This window comes from Punica granatum, chromosome 1, assembly GCF_007655135.1.
Source record: "Punica granatum isolate Tunisia-2019 chromosome 1, ASM765513v2, whole genome shotgun sequence".
NCBI lineage: Eukaryota > Viridiplantae > Streptophyta > Magnoliopsida > Myrtales > Lythraceae > Punica > Punica granatum.
Window position 1 is genome coordinate 7,526,693 of NC_045127.1, and position 21,200 is coordinate 7,547,892.

The following is a 21,200-nucleotide window of genomic DNA, read 5'->3' on the forward strand; positions in this document are numbered from 1 at the left end:
AATGCCAACAATTTGACAGAGCAGGAGACGGAGCTGAAGAGAAGTTCATTCATAGCATGGTCTCCTCCCTTCTGCATTCCTTTGTTTCTCCGTCTTCTGCTATTCTGGAGACTGGAGAGTGAGGAGCCCAATATCTCTCGTCCATTGCATAAAGCTCTATATAGCTCGACGACATTAATTGCGGTTGAACTTTGTTCATCTACCGTGGCCGACTTGTTCACACCCATCTTTCTTTTCAAGCATTGAACCATCAGTTTCAACCATCTAGAGATTAAATTAAAACACTTTCAGTTGTTGAAACCATTGATTGCACCATTTTTCAGGTAATGCTTTCATTTTCCCATTTCAATGTTTTCCACCTTCGAGTTTCAGAATCATGATCTGTTTTCATGTTCTAGAGACTTGTCGGTTTCTTTAGAAGATACAAACCATGTCCAAGGACCTGCTTGGTCCAATGACAAGTAGAGATAGAGCCAGTAACAAGTGAGGAGTTATATTATAGGTGACTTGAAAACATCGCACCAGTCGTGATCGTAAACGTAGCATTAGTCTGCTCCAGTTAGTCAGATTGACCTCGTAAATGGATCTCATATGGCCTTTCCCTTTTGCTCCTCTAAGTACAAATAATGGAAGAATGAGTTCCCTGCTTTTGAGCGACATAAGAATCAGTCGCACCTTTTTCACTAGGAAGTAACTGAAAACGGATGAAGAAAAATCAATTCCGGATTTCGGGAAGAGGGAGCCCCTTGATCTGCATCTGCTTATACATCCATTGCCAGTTCTCGGGGGTGACTTCGCCCCCGAGGGACCGAATTACGGACCCACCACTACATGTCCCCACTTTGCAGCAGTCCTCAAGAGATAGTCCTTTGACTAAACCGTACAAGAATCCGCTTGCAAACAAATCCCCTGCTCCTGTTGCATCTGTGGCTTTTGCACCCCCAATTGCAGGAACTCGGACAATCTGACATGGTAAGAGGTGTTTAGCATATCCCAATGATAGTAATACTCTAGAATGCGAGCATTGATTGTTGAATGTTCGGATCATTTTGCCTTTCGGAGAAAGCAGAGAGAATGGGTGACAAATGTGCCATAGCTCTTAACAAAGATGTGGTTTAGTGTAAAAGAATAAAAACAGAAAAGGGATTCAGATGCATTTTACACACAAAAGGTGGGGAAAACAAAAAGAAACCAGAGCCCATTGTTCAAAAGCAAATAGGTGTTTGAGCATTTTGTGCTATTGATTTAGAATAATCTTTCATCTTCTTCTCTTTGTTATGGTTTCAGGACGATGTTTAAAAGCTCCTGATTCTTATACCAAAGTATCACTATTGGCATTTATTATGTTATCATGGCAAAACATAAACGACTGACCTCTTTCCCGTGCTTTGCTATGCATCCATTGGGGCCTAAAGTCACCACAGCCCACTTGCACCGTGTGGCAAGAAATTCAAGTGCAGCCTCGGGTTTAGCTCTTTGCTCACCCCTGCAAAAGTTTAAGAGGTGTCAGTTTATAAGCAGTTTAGTGATGAAGAATCAACAGACTACTCTCAGAACAAGATAGTTTCCCAAGTTGTTTCAGTTCGGTGAAGAAAACAGCAACCTTAACAGCTCTGCTGCTTCATCCTCATTTGCAAAGCAAAGGTCTATATTCCCAGAGTCCAGCAACTCTAGAAGAGGTGCTTTGAAGTTCCGGACCATCTGGTTATATTAGAAATTTATCAGGTGGGCTTCATCATATTAACACTCTAGGCAACAAGCACTCTAGACTCGAAAGAGCATGCAGCAAAGACTCAAAGCCACTCCCAGATCAGCTCAAAGTAACCTCCAAATCTTAATTGAACTTTAAATACATAAAGGTTTCACGAGACGAACCTCAAAACTTGCCAAATCTAAGGAGACAAGAAGACCCTCCTGCTTGGCCATCCCTATGGCCGCTTTAATAACTTCCAAGTTGAATATGCCGTATCTCATTACCAGCCACTGCAATGCAAGACAAAATCAGACAAAAGAATATCCCAAATGACCAAGATGAGATAAGAGGTTAATCTAAAACTGAGTCATGAACAGTGCTGTAAAAATCGTTCGTTTCCATGAAAGCTGCACTACAATGAGTAAAATTTGATCCAGCAGATTAAGTTCTACTTAGGCAAGCCAACCTTTGCCCCATTGAAGTCCTCATGAGTCAATTCATCCGCCTGAAAGTGAAAAGTAGAACCCTGAGCTTCTTGTAAGCTCAATTAAAAGACCGATTACAGGAACAAAAAATGCTAACTGATAAAGAACACGAACGCATAACTGAATCAGGTTATTTATACCGAGTGAGAAGAGTGGACCTGGAGTTTCACAGCACTCGAAAGACATGGTCGCATTGTACGATTCCCTAGCGCATCAACTAAACAAACACACTGCGACAGACAAAATAGGAACAAAGCTTTATTGCAGATGATTAAGATAGAAACAGTTTAATCTATTAATTAGTGGACATTGTCATATTTTCTCATTCATTTTCATGGAAAATATAAAGATTAACAATAATACAATAAGGGTCGAATTTCTCGTCTGTACATGTCTTTTATGAATAAAAGTATGGAAAACTGTCTTCATTTTTTAAAACAATCAAAGGTGAAAATCAATATTAACACATTCCTCACCAAAAGAACAAGAAATTGGATAACATTCTTGAAAGTGACCACAGACTCACTTGACCTGTCGGACCCTCCTTCTTCCTCATTCTTGAGAAGTCCACTCCATTGCAGCCCATATTACTCACAAACTGTTGGCCCTGATCATCATCTCCATAAGCTCCGACCATCCCAGTGGAGATACCAAATCCTGCACTGAGCCCTCGAATCGTATTGGCTACACTGCCCCCTGCCATGGCTTTTACGGGGTGAGGATCTTCATGGGTAGACAAAATATGGGTTTTCACCTCAAGCAATATTTGCTCAAGCTCTTCGATTGAAACCTACAACAATGTTGGCATAGAAACAAAATTATGAACCGTTGACTTTGAATCACACAGATATCAAAGCAGCCAGATGACATACGATATAGAGAAGCCAAGAACAAGAACGTACAAAGCTCCCTGATTTCCATTTTTGGTACAATTCTTGAAACTGTTTCCTTTGTCCAATTTTCTATCATTCAACAACCTTACCGCTGTATAATATCTATCTTCTCCAACTTCCAGTTTTCACGTTTTTCCCATCTAGTGTTTCTCTTCTGCGTTCCAGACCAGGACGCACAATGATTCGAAGAATTTTCCATTCCATCATGAAGTTGGACTCCTTTTCCCCAGTTTCAGTTGATAAAAGTGTCCCTTTGTTTCCTTTTCCCAGTCTTTCAGATATCATCTGCTGATTTTTTCTGGAACCAAACATTACCTAGGATACTTCCATATATGACAATAGGCTCAGCTCGATAAACACAAACCACATAAATTAAAGGAAAAATAAAAATGAAGTGGTCCGAATTGAATAACACAAATAACTCAGCAGCACTTAAAAATTGGAAGCATATAAATCAGAAGAGCGCCGACAAATATTCAGGTATTACCACGAACTGAGAATTTTTTTTTTTTAATTCCCATTTTTTTGGTCTTGCACCGGAGAAAAGAGACAACTTTCGAAACGTACAAGATGCACCGAACAAATGTCAGACGGGTTCGATCCTTAACGAATCCAAGGAATGTCCAGACCGAGCAAACACGAAATATAAAGGCCGCAATTCAGATAAGCTCACAGTCAAACAAGCCAGAGCTATGAGGAGAGCAGTACGGGAATGGAGCCGCCGCGCTCGCCGGGGACCCGGTCGAGGAGGGACCAATTGACGCGAGCCACGTGGTCGATGAGCGCCGCAGGCTGCAGGCCCAGCACCAGTGGGGCAGGTGCTGGGGCGGCTCCGTTGGGCATGAAGTCTGCTCCCATTGTCCTCCTCCCTTCTCGACGGAATCTTCTACCGGGATTCGAGAGAGAAGATGAGCAGAAGCAAAAGAACAAGAAGGAGACGACGCCGACTCTTCTCTCTTTTTCTCTCACTCTCTCTTCTCTCTCCCTCTCTCTCTAGTCTCTGATCCAGTCTCTGATCATACCTTGCCCTGCGTTTCTTCTCGGGAGAAGCTTCGTATATATAGCCATGGAAGGCGCCGAAGCTCTGCTGCCACTGTTAACCGAGTCGCGCAAGTTGACGGGAGGGAGGCGAGCCGAGCCGAGTTCCGCTCCAGACCCGGTCTTGTCGTGTTCTTCCCAAATTGGCCCCGCAATTATAATAATTAAATAATAAAAAAAGAAAATGATTTTTTAATTATACTATATACGGAATCATTTGACTCCAAGAAGATGGAGTAATTTGCTATAATTTACTAAATATTTCATCCGCGCATGGTGTAGAATTATTATAGATATTATTATCGGATATATGCAAATAAATATATCAATTTTAGCCACCAATTATATATATATATAAAAAAAATCGAATGGTCAGTAGATAAACGAACATACTACTTAATTCAAGGAATGGAGTTTGATTGGCATTGTCTAACTCTTCAGGCTTCTGCAACCTCCACAAACACATAAAATGGGAAAAAAAAGATATAAATATCAAGAATAACTTGTCCATACGATGCAATTGCAATTTTCAAATGGAAGAATTGTGTTTAACGAATTAAATTTAGAAAAACTAATCCTTCATGGAACGCCGTTTCTGAACCTTTTTGAAGATTTACTAATTTGTTCTTCATAATTTGAGATTTACTAAGAGTTCGTTTAGAAATACGGTGAGAGATTTTATAATCACTTTTTCTTATAATTTTAAGTAGATTTGGTGTTTGGTGAAAGCTTTTGAAACCACGGTTTGGGATAAAATTGCGGATGCAAACGTAATTTTCTTAAGCATATTAATATGTGCTTATAAAATTTGTTTATGCTTTTTCTGTTTCAAGTATTAATAATTATCTTTCTTACTTTCAACAATTTTAAATTAATTTTTTCCAAACACTTTAACTTAATATATTTTGAAATCATCACTTATTTTTCAATAATTTTATTTCAGTACTTTTTCATCGGCAATAACACTTCCAAACCAAGCCTAATTTATTCATCCTAGAAGGCCGTTTGTGAAACTTTTTTGAGATTTACTAATTGTTCTTCATAGTCCAATCCTTCCCAGAACGCGGTTTGATGTATCTCTTTGTAGACTCCAATATCACCATATAAACTAATTACTCAATTGTAATAAGTGGAGGCTCCATCAGGTTAACTATACCTAACTCGTGAAAACAAAACACTTGGAGCCGCTAAAATGATTTCAGCTTTTCATTTGGTTTTCACACACAAAAAAAAAAAAAAAAAGACTTCCATTTCTCTTTGATTCTTTTTTTTTTTTGTTAAACACAAAGACAACTTCCGTAGCTTCTGAATGCACAATTGTGCTTGTTCTTTGGTGCTTCATCAAAATAAAATCATGAAACTACTCAAAAAAAATAATAATAATAAAATCATGAAGGTGGTTTCTCTTTTGGAGTACCATATTGGGGGAGCTACATCGATAACAAAACAAACCAAATACTGCAAATGGCCGAAGTTAACCACGAGTTACATGAAAAAACTATTAATTTGAACTGACTTACGGTCCTTGTGGGTTGTTATCATTCTCTGTAAAGGGAGAGGTGGATCGAGACGGAAGATCGGAGGGACGAAAGGAAGCGGATCAATATATCTCCTATCGCCTGCGAACTAAGAGTTCATCAAGAAAAAAATTAAAATTTGTACAATATATAAAACCTTCTTTATAATTTCTTACTACGAAGACTCAATGGGCACGACCAATTTTCTGGGATTTTTATGGCTATGGGGAACGAAGAAACATGGGGTTTAGGAATCAATGGAGGAGTCGGGCGATGGTCAAATTGGCATCTCTTTCTCAGTGATTTTCTTTTTTCTTTTTTTTTTGTCACCGTAAAGTTGGTGATTGATGAAGAAGACATAATGTTCTTAGAACGGGTAATAAATGCTCATTGCATTTTTTGGCCAAAAAATTGCTCTTCAATTTGTGGTTACCGAAATTGAAGGAGGGAAGCGTGCACCATGAGTATTTTTTATTTTATACGAACCGGTTCGGAAATGCACTGGAAGTTTACATACATATTCTCGTGATATTAAAAGTTATTTATATTTTTCAAGATAATAATTGAGCATCATAAAATTTTTTAAAGTCAAAATAATAAAAAAAAATCGAGAAAATTTAGAGAGCTATGGGTTACTTTAGAAATCGAGAAAATTTAGAGAGCAGAGGGTTCTCAAAAAGAGCTCTCACGACTCCACGCTTCCGCTTTCATACATTATATATTGATTAGAAATAAAATAGTGGCACGAAATGTTCAGTATTTTCACGAAATATCACCCCGGTTTTTTGCCAATTTCAAAAATATGACAAAAACGCAATCCTTCTTATGCAAAATAACGTATCATTTCAATACACCACCACGAGGTTTGGATCGGTTTAATTCTCTCCATGAAATCGGAAAGACTAGCATGCAGTACGTCACGGAGTACTAGCGATTAGATTATGAGAAGTCGGAATGATTCAATCTTGCACATGAAGTAGCGGACTTGACAAAAGCTTGACATTGGAATCCTTTGTTATTCCATGATTGTTAAGGGTGTAATCCGTAAACTTTCAGAATTCAGGGGACTTTAGGGTGATTTAAACATTATTATACAATTATCTGTTGTTTTGGTCCATAATCTTCATGTTGTGTTGTGTTATTTTACGTATTTAATTCCGGTCTTATCAACAATGCGTGCTTAATGCTTCATTAGTTCGATAGAGATAAAAGAAACGGAGAGAAACTTCCGACGACGCTTACAGAATTTTATGAAAATAATTTTGGGCACAAATCCAAATTTCTATAGAAGTTTCTACGAAACCTGACGTTCCATGACTTCTTATCCACGTAGTCATTCAAGAAGATGACTCAACATAATCAATTGGCAGGCAACTTTATCTCCTTCGAGGAGGAGAAGTCTACCTTCGACCCTCTCCATTGATTATCGATGCGTGCTTTTGATAATCGACCCGAGGTTTTTGAAACCATCTTCTGATTATTTACACGCGATCGAGAAAGCCTTCTACTTCCATCTAGAATCGGCGACCGCTGTGGCTTTGGACATCTCTAGTATGCCGGGAATTCAAATTTTAAGACATTTTATGCGGTTTTGCTTGCTCCGTTTGGTTTCGCAATTAAATTTTAAAATCTTAACTCTAACTTTAACCTCACTCACTACACAACAAAAATCAACTATTTAAAGTAAAAAATGTGAGTCCCATACATAGATCAACATACAACTCCATTATATTCAATTCAATTTTTAATACTAAATTTTCTCAACTATCCATTATTTTTTCACACTATTTCTCATAATTCAACAATACAATCATTACAACCCAATTAAAATCAAAACTCAACTCAACTCAACTCCAAAACCAAACACACTATAAAACGCGAGAACATTCTTATTCTGATGATATGTGGGCGTTTAGTAGTCAAACATGTTTTAGGATCTTATTTCAGCAAGATTGAATAATACGGTAACTTTCCCACCTGAAAATTGTTAATAAGTTCAACTCCCACAAAGTTAGAATCCATCAAAGGCGATGTTCTTCCTTGATGGATGAAGGAAAAAAAAAAAACAATCGAAGGCGATGTTCTTTTATCTAGAAAGAATTACTCCTGACTAAACATCAAGCCCCTGTCCCTTTCACAACATTTTACAAACAAATACCCACCCCATTTCTCTAAGATTTAAGGTATATTGTCGGGTGATTACACGTTAATGGTACGTCTACTTTAAAAAGTTATCTAAATAGCCTCTCTTATATCTCCGAAACTGTTAGACCTACAATATGGTTGAAAGGATAAGATATGTCCCGAGCGAAATCAAGAAAAGTTTCTTTATCTCCGAATTATTTGCTTTTCCACCTTTGGTGATCTCAAAAATCATATTCATTTTTTTGAACGGGCAAAAAAGGATAATTATCTGTATGTTATTAACTATTTATTAGAATCAGCTTCCATGCATCTTGATTGATCCACTTCTTGCAACAAATTGAAGGCCGACCGTCCACGTTTAGATTAGAACCTACTAATTTCTACGAGCCCAAGGTGAAATTACTGTTGCGTTTGGTTTCAAAGTAGGATTTTAAAATCAGATTTTAATTTTGAAAAAGAGTGGTATAAAAGAGGCTCATCCTTTGACTTTGCATGAGTTATTTTGTTTTGTTATGAAAAAAAAGAGTGAAATAAATGGGGCTTACTCTTTAACTTTGTATAAGTTATTTTGTTTTGTTGTGAGTAGAAATAAGTTAAAGTAGGATTTTAAAATCCAACTATGAAACCAAACGTACATGTTTCTGATCGACCGTACAATATAGCTTTTTAATTTATTTTTTTTCAATTTTTTTATGATGTATGATGAAGTTATTTCAATTTATATTGCATCGTAGAAAAGTTCAAAAAAAAAAAACTAAAATGTACAGAGTAATTTTCCCTTTTGTTTTTCCTCTTCTGCTATGTAATTTTCTTCAGAAGATATGTGTTGTTTATTGGAGAATAAATTAGAAGGGAACATTGAGCCGTATGCTTCCACGCATTGGATGATTCAGATCTCTGTCAAATCCGACAAGGCAAACCACTTGCACGGGAGGGGTATAAAATTATTGTATATGCTCCCTTGGGCATGTTCCAACTCCCTCGCTAACACCATATGGTCTCTATTTCATCAAAAAAAAAAAGGTATCATATTGGTTTTTCGTGCGGATCTTGCTTCGATAGCTAGAGAGACCATGACGTATACTCTTAAAAAGCACAGAATAACTCCTCCATCGAAGTCAGTCGATCTTTACTATTTTACTTGAAGATTCATTCATTTTCTTGGAACTTTCATCCGCATGTATATTATATAATTTCGATGTTTAGAGAGTCATTCATGCAACATCGCGACTGAAGCTGAAACCTCTTGCCACATCTCGAGTTCGTCCCTGTAGGGCTAGAGTTAATCAATCGTGCAAGTGTCGATTAATCACCATGTCATAATCAATATAAACGATCCCTTTATAATTTATTTGGATACGAGAAAAAAAGAAAGAAGAAAGAAAAGTGAGAGGGAAAAGGAAAAAGTTATACGGGATTTCGAGAAGCTCTCTTTGCATAATTATCTTCTCCCCCCTCCTTTTCCTTCTATCCAGACGGAGGATTGGCAAATAGTAAGCGCGCATTCCTTCTCATTAATCATTTCTCCCTCGCTTTGTTTCCTTTATTTCAGTGCCCCTTTCATATTTGACGGGAAAACCCAAATAAAATTTATCGTCCACCCAATAATTCTATGATCCACCATCGATTAATTTAATGATTTATTTGCTAAATATATCTACAATAGAGCAAAAATTAATAGGGACAAAGGACACAGGTTGCTACGGAGTCCCCCCTTTAATTTTACGCCTATGAATCTCAGCAATGTCTGCATTAATTTATAGCCTCCTTTCCGCTGCAATTCGACTTTTATTAACACGAATTCTTGTATGTTTCCAATCATGAGCTTGTATTTTAATTGGAATGATTCTTTTTTCCTTATATGTATAGATGTTAATATATTTATATATACAGTTTTTTCTTATTTTCATTTTTTGGATCTACTAAACGAGCTAGCTGTAGGTCGAGTAAGGTTTGATTATCTCCATCACTTCAAATGCTTTTGGGTTTCTTAGAGTATCCAGGACGAAAATACGAATGTCTAAGGCAAAACCCGCAATAATGCAACCTTAAGTGCGAGAGATGAAGATACGCATGTCTCTAACTTACAAACCATAACGGCACAACTTAAGTACGATTTTCAGTGGCAGCAATGCAAGTACTTGTTGCAGCAGCAAGTACATGCCCGAAATCCCTATTAAAAAAAAAGTACATGCCAAGATTCCCCGATTGTTAATGAGATTTGCCTTTACCCTCTTTTAGTGATTATGTCTTAATAAAACATATAAGATCTTTTGATATGAAATCTTGTGATGAAGCGGAAATAAATCAGATTAGATAGATGAGAGAAAATATTCGGTGTGACTGTATAAACTCAATCAACAACTGTCACTTGTAAAAAATGCAATTGTAGTATATAAAGTTTTTTCGTACCTTCACATATTTCGATTATTGATTTAATTTCATATTATAATCATGTTTACTGAATATTTTCTCAGACCGATGGTATAGAAGTTGGCGCATTGTATGCCAGATTGGTAATTAATATGTCAAATCAAAAAGTAAATAAGTGATTTTAGACATCATATCTCAAATGGTCCCTTCCTTATCTTGACATGACACGCTAATGAGGAATCAAGAGAATCCCTACAAACAGATAATATACTTCACTCAATCGAGGTCGCGTTCGGACAGGATGATCCGAGAATTGTCGATCCAGCTCGAAGTTTCGATCTTTCCAACCCGGAAGAATCTGAGTCCCTCTATGCGCTTACGATAAAACCAAGCAAATGGGCTGAAAGGAGAATCAACTTTGGAGATTTTGCATTGAGTGATCAAATCATCGCCACGGAGGGAATGGATCATGGAAAGACCAGAGGATGATAGAGGGGCGCTTTTGTCTCTTTGGCTCAGAAGCAAAGCTGAAATCACGGCAACTTTCGCATTTGGCCTTTCCAAGATTCCATTCACCCAAAGGAAAAAAAAAATCACGGGACGCCACCCCCCCGTTGATTATGATGATTGCACATGTTTTCTTGGTATAGATAGACATGCACATATATCCCAACAACTACATTATTTCTTTGACTTTTAGTCAAGATTGTTGCTATATCTTCCGAGTTCGGCATATCCCGAGCCCGACCGAGAGGTATGGGTGTAGACGTCAGCAAAAGCAGGGGGGCACTTTCCCCTACGGAGGTTTGGCATGCGCTGAGCCAGAGGAAATATATTTGATGCGGGAAAAATCTCCGGATCGGAATTCACTCCCCATCACGAAGAATTCTTGGTTCTTCCTTCGAGTCCGACCGTCCCGTGACCTGCAAGAAGGACTCTCGGGCTTGTGCTTGAGAGCTCACTCTGACGCCCAAGTTAGAGAGTATTTTCGAAAAGTATTCGAGAGAGAGCGAGTGTTTGAGTTTACCTTGGAAAATTCATTACATAGACAAAAGATGAAAATAATGTATGTGGAAATCGATTGGGCCTTACCATGGACCCAAAGGCCTTCGTGGGCTTTAATTTATCGAATGGGCTGTAATTTATCTACATATTACTTGCCCTCAGGTCTCGAGGCAGCATTGTGCCGGCACGAAAACAACCTGTGGCTGAAGTTGGGATATGGCACTTGCCCCCCAGTGTATTATAGGCATGTTTCCAGCATAGCGCATGTATCTCTCGAGCCCTTAATCAGTGAATGCCTAAGGTGAGGTTATTCAAGCTTGTCGTGGGTCTTGGTGCCAGGTGAGGATCACTCGAGCCCATAAGCAAGATCAACGTCCGAGGCGGGGGAACTCGAGCTTGTGAGGACAGAACGAGAGGGTGAGGATTTGATCAATGCTCGAGGCGAGGAAATTGAGCCTGCAGGGACCGAGTGAGGTGGGCGAGGATGCTCAAGCCTGTAGATGGTATCGATGTCCGAGGAAGAGTAATTCGAGCCTGAGGGACGAAATTGGAGGGCGAGGTCGCTTTAACTCGTAAACAATGTAGATGTCTGAGGCGAGGTCGCTCGAGCCTATGAGATAGAGCGAGAGGGCGAGGTTACTCAGCTAGTAAGCAGTGTCAACTTCCGAGGCGTGTGTTGCTTGAGCCTACAGGACGAAGTGAGAAGGCAAGGATACTTGAGCCCGTAAGCGGTGTCGTCATCCAAGGCGAGTTTCGTTCGTCGAGCCTGTAGGGATGGAGTTAAAGGGCAAGGATACTCGAGCCCATAAGTGGTATCGTCATTCGAGGCGAGTCGCTTGAGCCTAGGGGACGGATTGAGAGGGCGAGGACATTCGAGCCCACAAGCTGTGTCGTCGTCCAAGGCGAGTTTCGTTCGTCAAGCCTATGGGACGAAGTGAGAGGGCGAGGTCACTCAAGCCCGTAAGGAGTGTCGATGTCTGAATGCGAGGCCACTCAAACCTGTGGAGACGGAGTAAGAGGGCGACGTCACTTGAACCCCTTGTAATCGGTTGAAGTCCCAGGTGAGGATACTCAAGCCTATTGGGGCTGATTCCGAGGGCGTGGCAGTGATTCGAGCCCATTGTAGTCGATCGAAGTTCCAAGCGAGAAAACTCGAGCCTGTTGGGACCGAGTGCAAGGGCATGGAGGCACTTGAGCCCGTTGTCATCAGACAAAGTCCAAGGAAAGGAAACTCACCTATTGGGACTAAGTGCGAAGGTGTGGAGGTGACTCGAGCCTATTGTAGTTGATCGAAGTCCCAAGCTAGGAAACTCGAGCCTGTTGGAATTGAGTGCGAGGGCATGGAGGTCACTAAAGTACATTGTAGTCGGTCGAAGTCCCACGCGAGGATACTCGAGCCTATTAGGACTGAGTGTGAGGGCGTTGAAGTGACTCGAGCCTATTGTAGTCCATCGAAGTCCCAGGCGAGGAAACTCGAGCTTGTTAGGACTGAGTGCGAGGGCATGGAGGTCACTTGAGCCTATTGTAGTCAGTTGAAGTCCTAGGAAAGGAAACTTGCCTATTGGGACTAAGTGAGAGGGTGTGGAAGTGACTCAAGCCCATTGTAGTTGATCGAAGTCCCAAGCGAGGAAACTCGAGCCTGTTGGGACTGAGTGTGAGGGCGTGAAGGTGACTCGAGCCCGTTGTAGTCGATCAAAGTCCCATACGAGGAAACTCGAGTCTATTGGACTGAGTAAGAGGGCGAGGTTACTCGAACCCGTTGTAGTCGGTTGAAGTCTCATTCGAGGATACTCGAGCCTATTGGGACTAAGTGCAAGGGCGCGGAGGTGACTCAAGCTCATTGTCTTCGGTCGACGTCCATAGGCGAGGTGACTCAAGCCTGTGGGGACGGAATGCGAGGGCGAGGTTACTCGAGCCCATTGTCGTCAATCAATGTCCATAAATGATATTACTTGAGCCTGTAGGGACATAGTGAGAGGACGAGGTTACTCCAGCCCGTTGTCTTTGATCGACGTCCATAGGCGAAGTTACTTAAGCCTATGGGGACGGAATGAAATGGCGATTTTACTCCAGCCCGTTGTTTTCGCAGGGTTCTTTTGGAGGTAGAGTGCGCATAATCCTGTAATTTATTAGACCATAAACATCAAAAATCTCCGATCCGCATCATTTCTATAATTAAGCAACATGCAGCCGGCATAGTCCTACAAGTCAACGATGCACCGTGAGCATTCACTATGGTGCATGAATTTATGATGACAGCGAGCTTGCATCTTACTTGATTCATGTAATCATTCTTATACGGGAGCAATGATGTGTTGTCGTATGCCAAACTTGCAATTTGATAGCCCCTGTCTTTTCTTAGGACTCCATGAAATCAACTTAGAATTAGAGAATGAACCACTTATACTGTTATGATGTATGAAAGTATTCAAAGCGAGCTAGGAGTTATCACCCCTCCTAATGATAAGTAATATCAATAGTCATGTATGCCCAGAGCTATCATTTTGATTGTATATATCATTCTGAGCAATAGTAAGGATGATGAAAGGGGGTGATTAGCTGAGCATGATTAGGAATCTCCCCTCAATTTCTCGCTTTACATCCTCGGCTCTTCAAGTCGGGGTCGGCACGGGACCTGAGCTTAGATCAAGCTAAGCAAGCTATCTGATGCTGGACTAAATGAGCAAGGCTTCATGACTCTCTGTTCAGACCGGTCTCTCTCGGATCTTCCTTCCATAGTCGTCCTCAGTTTCTGTCTTGTTGACGCCCAAGAGTACATGCGATGTGCAAAAACCGAACGAGAGAGGCAAGTAACAATAATAAACATAGTATTACCAAAAGCTCAAGAATGTAGACTCCATCATCAAGCGTGACACTAGAAGACGATTAGTAGATATCTTGACTAAGCTCAAATGAACAAGAAGGAGGTGGCAATAGATCAGCCACAACAACGAATATTTATACGCAAAAAAGTGATTTCAACACTCACAAGCCTATGACATGTTAGTGTCCGTCTCAAGTCGCTAAACAACCACAGTGGAAGCGTTGGACTCCATTTTTGAGCAAGAGTTTGCATGATTAGCATGATAACGAAGCCCATTGGCCGCTTAATGTATAGCTGAATAATATGCCCGAATTTGAATATAAGCACGTCACGAAACCAAGATCGTAAAATCGCAACCGGATAAGGATCTATATGCTAAATACTTTAGATTCCACATCACCTGAACAATCAATGTGCAACAACTTCAATGACAATGATAGAAATAAGAGTGTTGAGATTATACCCATAACTTCGAGATTCCATTTTGTGTTCCTGCACCATCTAGAAAAAGCTTATTTGAGCTCGATTCGGGACGCTTCGGAGTTGTCCATCGAACGATGAAGGGAGCTGGTGGAAACCGGCATGCGTTGAGCTCAGTCGATGCTGGGTGCTGGTCTGAGTAGAGAACGGGCAGGAGAGTTGAGCCGCTAATGGAGGAGGTCGGAGCGGAGGTGCCTTGCGGAGCTGCAAGCTGGTCGGAGAAGGGAGCTTCCCGGCGAGATTATGGCGAAGCTGATGACGATGGTGAGCTGGGGTTACCGAAGACGTGCTGGTGGTCAACGAAATCAGCTCCGCTCCTCCACTGCCCCCTGTTCTTCACGTCCCCCCACACCCCGATTGTCGCCGTCGTTGTCGCGAAGGAAAGGAGGAGCTGATGTGATCGGAACCGGGGAGAGAGTGGCAGATCGACAACCACCAGGAGATTGAGGAGCTTGGGAGGTCGCTGCACAATCTGGAGAAGCTGTTAGCCGTCAAAGCTGAGAAATGAGAGGGAGATGCTACGGTCGTATGGGGCTCATTGTAGCTGCTGGTCGCTGGGGCCGAGTTCGACGGTGTAGGCTCGAGGTGGTGGGCGATGACTCGGTTGTCGGGCTGAGGTCGAGGAAGAGGAGGGGCCAGTAGCGCGGAACCTGCTGTCGGAGGCTGAACGACATCATCGTCAAATGCGAAACTTGGGCGGGAGGAGGCAGGAGACGGCGGCGTTCGATGGCGATAGAGGAGAAGGAGCGGAATCAGATGCCGGAAGGGCTGCCGCTGCCCCCTTCCACCCCCCCCCCTTCTTCAATCCTTTTAGCATATTAGGATTTTGGTTTTCAAGGTCTGTTTGGTTGCTTTGCTGTGGATGATTTTGAAACAAGGATGAACTGGTTGAGTCCAAGAACTCGTTTGGTTGTCGCAGGTTTTGAGGGCTGTCAGTTTGATGTATTCTGGGAACGGCAAAGCACGTCTTTTTGTGCTGCTTGCCATAGACGGCGCCAATGATGCCAGAAAAATCTTTTGGTCGAAATCCACTCCCCATCATGAAAGATCGGATCCTCCTTTGAGTCCGATTGTCTCCGTGACCTGCAAGGACTCTCGGACTTGTGCCCGAGATATCACTCTGGCGCCCAAGTTAGAGAATATTTTCCGAAGGTATTCGAGAGGGAGAGCGTGTGATTGAGTTTACCTTGAAAAATTCACTATATAGGCAAAGGATGAAGATAGTATGTGGAAATCGATTGGACCTTGGCCCAAAGGCTTTCATGGGCTTTAATTAACCGAATAGGCCGTAATTTATCTACATATCAATATTCATTCACTACTAGAGTGGGGTTAGTTAACGGCCGATGAGCCCTTATTTCCGGTACCCAAGCCTTCTGATCGTCTGATTGCAGCATTATCCTCCGCTAAACAAGGCACGCCCCGTCCAAAGGTGATAAAGGTCTCAAATACTATACCTCAAAAGGTTCCTTGTGGACCCACCCTCGTGAGATTAGATTTACACCATACTTTTTCCGCCTAACAGATTTATGATCACAGTTAAGACACAGAATCCACTACTCATTTGGTTGTGGGTCCGAAATTGCAAAGATTCCTCTTCGTCATCGGGCCGTCCATACCATCTCACATGAACGAGATCGGTTTGATTAGGACCTCATCTTAAAGTGCTTCCATGTAAGTCTAAATGGAAGCTCGAAAGTTAAGGAGGCTAAATGCCGGACTGATCTAAAAATGATTCGGTACTCATCATATACGTATTGAGAAGACTCCTTGTCATTCCACCATTGAGCTTAGCTCCTCAAAAGTGGGAGGAGAAAATTAAGCAGATTGAAATCGGAGTACCATACATAAATCTAGGAACGGAAGAGACTTTAATATCAACATACATGCAGCTTCACGTCACAAGGTTTTTCTCCTGAAGCAGAAAAATGGTGTCTCCAAACTCCGCGTGATGAGCAGAGGTGAAAGGAAAGCGAACCAGAACCAGAGTCCCAAACATTTTTCTGGTGATTATTGAGAAACAAAAGGATCCCTTATGTAGGCAAATGGCCTTTTGCACATCACAACATATATCCCTTGGCATTAAATCTCTCGATCTGGATAGCAAAAAATGGAAGAAAGAAAAACAAGGGGTTGGACTTACGGGGATCTCATTTTTGTGGGGCCTTGACGTTGTCTGGTAGGATAAGTTCTGGAGGAGTTTCACGTAAAACTCCCAGCATTGAGTCGTAATCTTCGTCCCGTTTAGCGTACTTCTTGCGGAGAACCTTTTCGAACTCAATCTCGTCGAATGGTTTTGCATTCTCTGAGGCATGGACCTGAGCTAGGTTGGCATAATTCGTAGCCGACTGAGAAATAAAGGCTATCTCTTCGTCTGTGAGCTTCCTCAAGAACTTAGCAGGGTTGCCTCCCCACACCTGCAAAAGAAAAGAAAAAAGAAAAAAATCAAAAGCTTTTCTAATTACTGAGCCACAACAAAATAATTTTAACAGAAAATGAATATGAGCTCCTTTGCTTTGTCTAACAAAGGAAAACTGAATGTCAGCTAGAGACTCCAACCATCCAAAAGATAAAAGACAAGCATTCTTAACATCCTAGCCAATAGTTAGTTACAGGGCGACTTTGGTCAGTCCCGAGCCAGACGCTATATTTTTGTTTGCTCCACTACTTTTATTTTCCTTAAACCTGTTAACTTCAACAAAATTCTTCCTAGATATTTCTCCCAATTCTGTCCCACCAACACAATGGGAAACCAATCTACTAGTACAGTCATTTATCCACCACTAATGGTCACTCCAACATTAATATGTAGAACATAGAGAAGTTCTCAGACATACCTCGCCAGCAGGGATCCTTGTGTTCTGCCTCACAAGTGCTCCAGCAGCAACCATTGCATGTTTCTCAACAACAACACCATCAAGAAGTATAGCTCCCATACCAACAAAAGCCTCATCCTCAACAGTACAACCATGCAAGACAGCACTATGACCTGCACAATATTGATGTGAAACAAACCTAGAAGATAAGGTTTGAAGAAAATAGCAGATGGGCATCATATTGGACACTTACCAACAGTAACATTGTCGCCAATGGTAGTTGGCAATACTTTGCCGCTGAGGTTGGACTTTGCAACATGCACAAGGGAGTTATCCTGTATGTTGGTTCCAGATCCAACACTGATGCTGTTGACATCACCTAAACACGACACAGTAAAATAACAGTACCGCTTATTCAGTTCAAAACAAATTAAGGTTAAAGTTTGAGAGTAGTGATATCAGAAATGGAGGAGGAGGAATGTGCTTTTCCATCATCACATTGACAAGGGGACAAGATGAAACTATCACAAATACAGTTTTTCATTCAATCAGTAGAAATCAACTGAGCTGTTCAGGTAAGAGGAGAACTTTGAAATTAACAACTGAACAGGTCAAAAGGCTAGTGAGAAACTTCACAGAACGAGCACCTTACCTCTTAAAACGCAGCCATACCAGACAGATGATCCACGCCCCACTTGAACATCACCAATGATAGAAGCACTAGGAGCTACGAATGCATCCTTATCCACGACCGGCGCTTTATCAAATACATTCATGAGAGTCCGATGCCTCGACACTAGAGTAACAAGCAATTTGTAAAACCTCAGTAAGTCGGAAAAAAGAGAAGAAGCCAATTTAACTTAACACGGCTCCCATCAACTGCCAAGATCCAAATGTCTCACTCACAGTCAAACGGCTAAAGAAAATGACAAATGAACATAACAATCAAGTCCCTCGATAGGACTCCAGAGGGTAAACGCCAATGTGATTGCAAAATTTCCAGGAGAGTAATCACCGCATCAGAACAAGTAAACGTTGTCCAGGAAGCTATAGGACGGCGACCACAAATCCCACCGCGGAATCAATGAGTTCATCTAACCGCAATTCAAGTTTTACGCAACGGAACAACTAAAATCTAACTTCTTGAAGGAAACAGCGGCGCAAAAGAATTAATGAAGCTCAGCTGAAAAACCTAATTACAGCAGAAAAGCATCATTTCAAGGAAATGGCGCTGAAATTGGAGAGGATCCGTTACAAAGAGGATGGAACTCACATTGTTCCTGGAAGTAGTAGTTCCCTTGGAGGCGGCAGCCGAGCCGATCGATCGCCTGGCCCGTCTCCCGAATCCAGAACCCGACGGTGTAAATTGCTCTCCCCAGGGTCCCCATCTCCCTCCTGCGCCGTCAACCGGTTGGCGAATCAGCTTGATTCGAGGAGGCCCGCAGAGTTCTCGTCTCGTGTCAGCTCAGTACTGTGGACAATCAAGCTCCCCCAGAAGAAGGAGACGACGAAGAAGAAGAACACAGAGTCCAGTGGTAGGGTTGAACATCCCGAGAACTTGAGAGGGTGAATTCGGAATTTCACCACCTCGTGTTGGGCCTGATATTGGGCCAAAGAAGATGGCTCGGGCGGCCCAACACGGTCAGACCTATTCAGGGCTTCAGGCGATACAAAACGGCGGGCACGGCGTGCGTTTTGGAGTTATTCCTTGGGGACGGAACTTCGCATCGAAGACCCTTCTTTTCTTTTCTGAGAAACCGAAACGAAGAGATAGCAGAGGCAAAGAAAGGAAAGGTCAGTGAGCAGATCAGTTTGATCGTGGATTCGCAGGTTGTTTCCGTCGGCCGGCGCTCGATCTGTCACCGCAATCTCAGATTCTCGTTCTGAAAGGTGATTTCTTCAGCTATTCTGTTGAGTTTTCCGTCGAAGCGCCGGTGATTTTGGTCAACCCAAGGCCAGCTTGTGAACGAATCTGGTCTGCGACGATCCCCGGTTGGCCTTTGAATCTTGCGGAGCTTCTGTATTGTCGCCAGAGTTGCTTCTGCCGTTTTAGGTCAAACATTGCACGAAACTGTCCGGCTGACAAGCAGCTTATAGGGGATTTTAGCTTCTGTCATTGGGAAGATTTGTCTGTATCCCTTGATTATAGATCTTCGTTGCTTGTGTTTGCTTGCTGGAATCGCTAGTAAGAGAATTGCAGCTTACTTACACTTGTAATACATGCTCGGCGAAGAGCTGATTGTTGCTTTTCCTGTTTCCTGTTATAGGAAAAATTATGTCTTTGAATTTCGGCAAGTTTCTGATCTGGCTGGTATTGTACAGGGGGTTAGAGTCGTATTTTCAATGGAAGGAGTTGGGGAAGAAGGTGCCTCCCCTGTGGCGCCCATAGCGAAATGGAGAAACGATTTCTCTAGGTTATTTCAGTACTACTTGGACCGGTCGACCCCTCACATGGTGGAAAGGTGGCTCGGGACTCTTGCTGTGGCGATGATTTATGTGTTGCGGGTTTACTTCGTCCAAGGGTTCTACATCGTCTCCTATGCTCTAGGAATCTACATCTTGAACTTGTTAATTGGGTTTCTTTCGCCAAAGGTTGATCCCGAGGTGGAAGCTTTGGATGGGGCTTCATTGCCAACAAAGGGTTCGGATGAATTCAAGCCATTCATCCGCCGACTTCCCGAATTCAAGTTCTGGTAATTATATACATTGCGTGCTTAATCCTATCTATATCTGTTCCTTTCAATTGTGTTTAGTTTATCTTCTATGATATCTGATCTGGAGCTGATTGAGCCATGTTTTCAATAGGTAAAATATGATTTTTGAATGGTATAAATGCCAAGCCTAACTCGTGGTGCCACACTGTACCTGCACCTGAATAATTTTGGACAATCTTGAATATTTATTTGCTTGCCTTCTGAGAAGTTTAAGTAAGGTTTATCTGATCCACTTCATTTATTCTAATTAAGACCCACTAATTCTTTCCTCTTCTCACACGATCAACTTGTCACCAATTAAGTATCTGGAATATCCAAATTATGTTTATATCACTTCTGTGTTCCCATTTCAACCTATTCAGTGCTACTAGTTGTATAATCAGATGTTTGCCACAAAGGTCCAAACTTGGATAAGTCATTCATCAATGGTTCACGGAGTCATGTCTTGTGAATAAATTCATTGACTTCGAGTTTGGTTGGTGTCTCTCTGGTGGCTTGAAACCTTCCTTTGTTGCTTACAGGTATGCAATCACTAAGGCTTTCTGCATAGCTTTTCTGATGACCTTCTTCTCGGTGTTTGATGTGCCTGTTTTCTGGCCCATACTGCTCATCTACTGGATTGTGCTCTTCATTCTCACCATGAAGCGCCAAATTATGCACATGATCAAGTACAAATACGTTCCTTTAAACACGGGGAAGCAGGTAAAGTTCTAAGTGCTTGTGTAGTCCCAGCCGCTAGTAGATGTCTTCTGTCACCATTTTTTGGATATGTTCCCCATTTTTTTTTTCCAGCTGTTTTTTGCCCCCCAAATTTCACAAACAGAACATGAGAAATGTGGTGTGTTTTGGACAGAGGTACACTGGAAGGAATTCGGCTGCAAGCAGTAGTGGATTGAGGAAGGATTGAGTCTTGGATCAAGTTGCTTGTACAGGGAGCAATCGCAGCTTTGGACTCTCATGCCTTAAATTCTGTTGTTCCGACATATTTCCTAATGGAACAAGTTGATGTAATCACTCAGCGAAAGATTTCTTAGACATGGTCAGCGGTGGCACTGTTTAAAGTCAGTCTTGATTCGAGGAGTGTTTTTACTTGTTCTTCTGTTTGCATTGCTGCAGTTCCTCGGTTCTATCTGCATTTACCTTTTCGTGTACATAATAATTCCATGTTGTTGATCCATATCAATCATTGCCCTTTGGTTCATCTACTTGTCCAGGTA

At 41.7% G+C, this 21,200-nt stretch overlaps 3 protein-coding genes across 4 annotated transcripts; 1 reads left to right on the forward strand and 2 right to left on the reverse strand.

Annotated features, from left to right (window-relative positions):
* Nucleotides 1–468: 468 nt before the first annotated feature.
* LOC116211420 (uncharacterized sugar kinase slr0537) lies at nucleotides 469–4,125 on the reverse strand. 2 transcript variants are annotated; one of them, XM_031545803.1, is made up of 8 exons: nucleotides 3,780–4,125; nucleotides 2,705–2,968; nucleotides 2,337–2,408; nucleotides 2,160–2,198; nucleotides 1,876–1,983; nucleotides 1,604–1,701; nucleotides 1,375–1,486; nucleotides 469–964 (listed from the first exon to the last, which is right to left on the reverse strand). In XM_031545803.1, exons 1-8 carry the CDS (start codon nucleotides 3,927–3,929, stop codon nucleotides 716–718), a joined length of 1,092 nt encoding a protein of 363 aa, XP_031401663.1. In that variant the 5' UTR covers nucleotides 3,930–4,125; the 3' UTR covers nucleotides 469–715. The 2 variants fall into 2 exon arrangements, with proteins under 2 accessions (XP_031401663.1, XP_031401654.1); XM_031545794.1 differs by having other exon boundaries at nucleotides 2,319–2,408.
* Nucleotides 4,126–16,278: 12,153 nt separating this feature from the next.
* LOC116198436 (gamma carbonic anhydrase 1, mitochondrial) lies at nucleotides 16,279–18,791 on the reverse strand. The gene is made up of 5 exons (XM_031528601.1): nucleotides 18,543–18,791; nucleotides 17,922–18,065; nucleotides 17,523–17,648; nucleotides 17,291–17,442; nucleotides 16,279–16,870 (listed from the first exon to the last, which is right to left on the reverse strand). Exons 1-5 carry the CDS (start codon nucleotides 18,655–18,657, stop codon nucleotides 16,604–16,606), a joined length of 804 nt encoding a protein of 267 aa, XP_031384461.1. The 5' UTR covers nucleotides 18,658–18,791; the 3' UTR covers nucleotides 16,279–16,603.
* Nucleotides 18,792–18,965: 174 nt separating this feature from the next.
* Nucleotides 18,966–21,184, forward strand: LOC116198452 (protein RER1B-like). Its single transcript, XM_031528605.1, has 4 exons — nucleotides 18,966–19,159; nucleotides 19,592–19,962; nucleotides 20,505–20,685; nucleotides 20,837–21,184. Exons 2-4 carry the CDS (start codon nucleotides 19,613–19,615, stop codon nucleotides 20,888–20,890), a joined length of 585 nt encoding a protein of 194 aa, XP_031384465.1. The 5' UTR covers nucleotides 18,966–19,159; nucleotides 19,592–19,612; the 3' UTR covers nucleotides 20,891–21,184.
* Nucleotides 21,185–21,200: the final 16 nt, after the last annotated feature.

Coding starts and splice junctions, on each gene's coding strand:
- LOC116211420 (XM_031545794.1), bottom strand. CDS start 3,929: ATGGGAGCAGACTTCATGCCCAACGGAGCCGCCCCAGCACCTGCCCCA. Junction 2,409..2,704: donor AGGAGGGTCCGACAGGTCAA/GTGAGTCTGTGG, acceptor TGTCTGTCGCAG/TGTGTTTGTTTAGTTGATGC. Junction 1,702..1,875: donor TAGATTTGGCAAGTTTTGAG/GTTCGTCTCGTG, acceptor TAATATAACCAG/ATGGTCCGGAACTTCAAAGC.
- LOC116198436 (XM_031528601.1), bottom strand. CDS start 18,657: ATGGGGACCCTGGGGAGAGCAATTTACACCGTCGGGTTCTGGATTCGG. Junction 17,443..17,522: donor TGGCGACAATGTTACTGTTG/GTAAGTGTCCAA, acceptor AATATTGTGCAG/GTCATAGTGCTGTCTTGCAT. Junction 16,871..17,290: donor CAAGGATCCCTGCTGGCGAG/GTATGTCTGAGA, acceptor TTTCTTTTGCAG/GTGTGGGGAGGCAACCCTGC.
- LOC116198452 (XM_031528605.1), top strand. CDS start 19,613: ATGGAAGGAGTTGGGGAAGAAGGTGCCTCCCCTGTGGCGCCCATAGCG. Junction 19,963..20,504: donor CTTCCCGAATTCAAGTTCTG/GTAATTATATAC, acceptor TGTTGCTTACAG/GTATGCAATCACTAAGGCTT. Junction 20,686..20,836: donor CTTTAAACACGGGGAAGCAG/GTAAAGTTCTAA, acceptor TGTTTTGGACAG/AGGTACACTGGAAGGAATTC.